Source organism: Penaeus monodon, chromosome 19 (assembly GCF_015228065.2).
Source record: "Penaeus monodon isolate SGIC_2016 chromosome 19, NSTDA_Pmon_1, whole genome shotgun sequence".
Classification (NCBI taxonomy): Eukaryota; Metazoa; Arthropoda; class Malacostraca; order Decapoda; family Penaeidae; genus Penaeus; species Penaeus monodon.
The window spans coordinates 46,207,066-46,207,277 of record NC_051404.1 but is presented as its reverse complement, the minus strand read 5'-3'; the positions used below and the strand labels follow the sequence as shown (position 1 = coordinate 46,207,277).

Genomic DNA, 212 nt, shown 5'->3' with positions numbered 1-212 from the left:
ACTTTCTCTACACAACGAGCTAGTAAACCCACTCACAGTATAAGGGCGAAAAGACATGAATAAAGCGCAGCCGAGAGGAAGTTGTACGTGGCTGGCCGGGTGTCGTTCGTGGCAGTGTAGACGGCGTTGTACATTGGCGCTGCGGCAAAGGGTAAGATGGATTCTGCCGTCGCCATGACCGCGTAAACTTTCCCTATGGACACCAGATGATG

General features: G+C 52.4%; 1 protein-coding gene across 1 annotated transcript in view; it reads right to left on the bottom strand.

Annotated features, from left to right (window-relative positions):
- Window positions 1-212, bottom strand: part of LOC119585261 (proton-coupled folate transporter-like) — a gene marked incomplete in the record, with an annotated part of 13,866 nt that overhangs the window by 2,949 nt on the left and 10,705 nt on the right. The window contains 1 exon segment of the mRNA XM_037933934.1: window positions 37-193. Within this exon segment, the coding sequence (XP_037789862.1) occupies window positions 37-193 (157 nt within the window).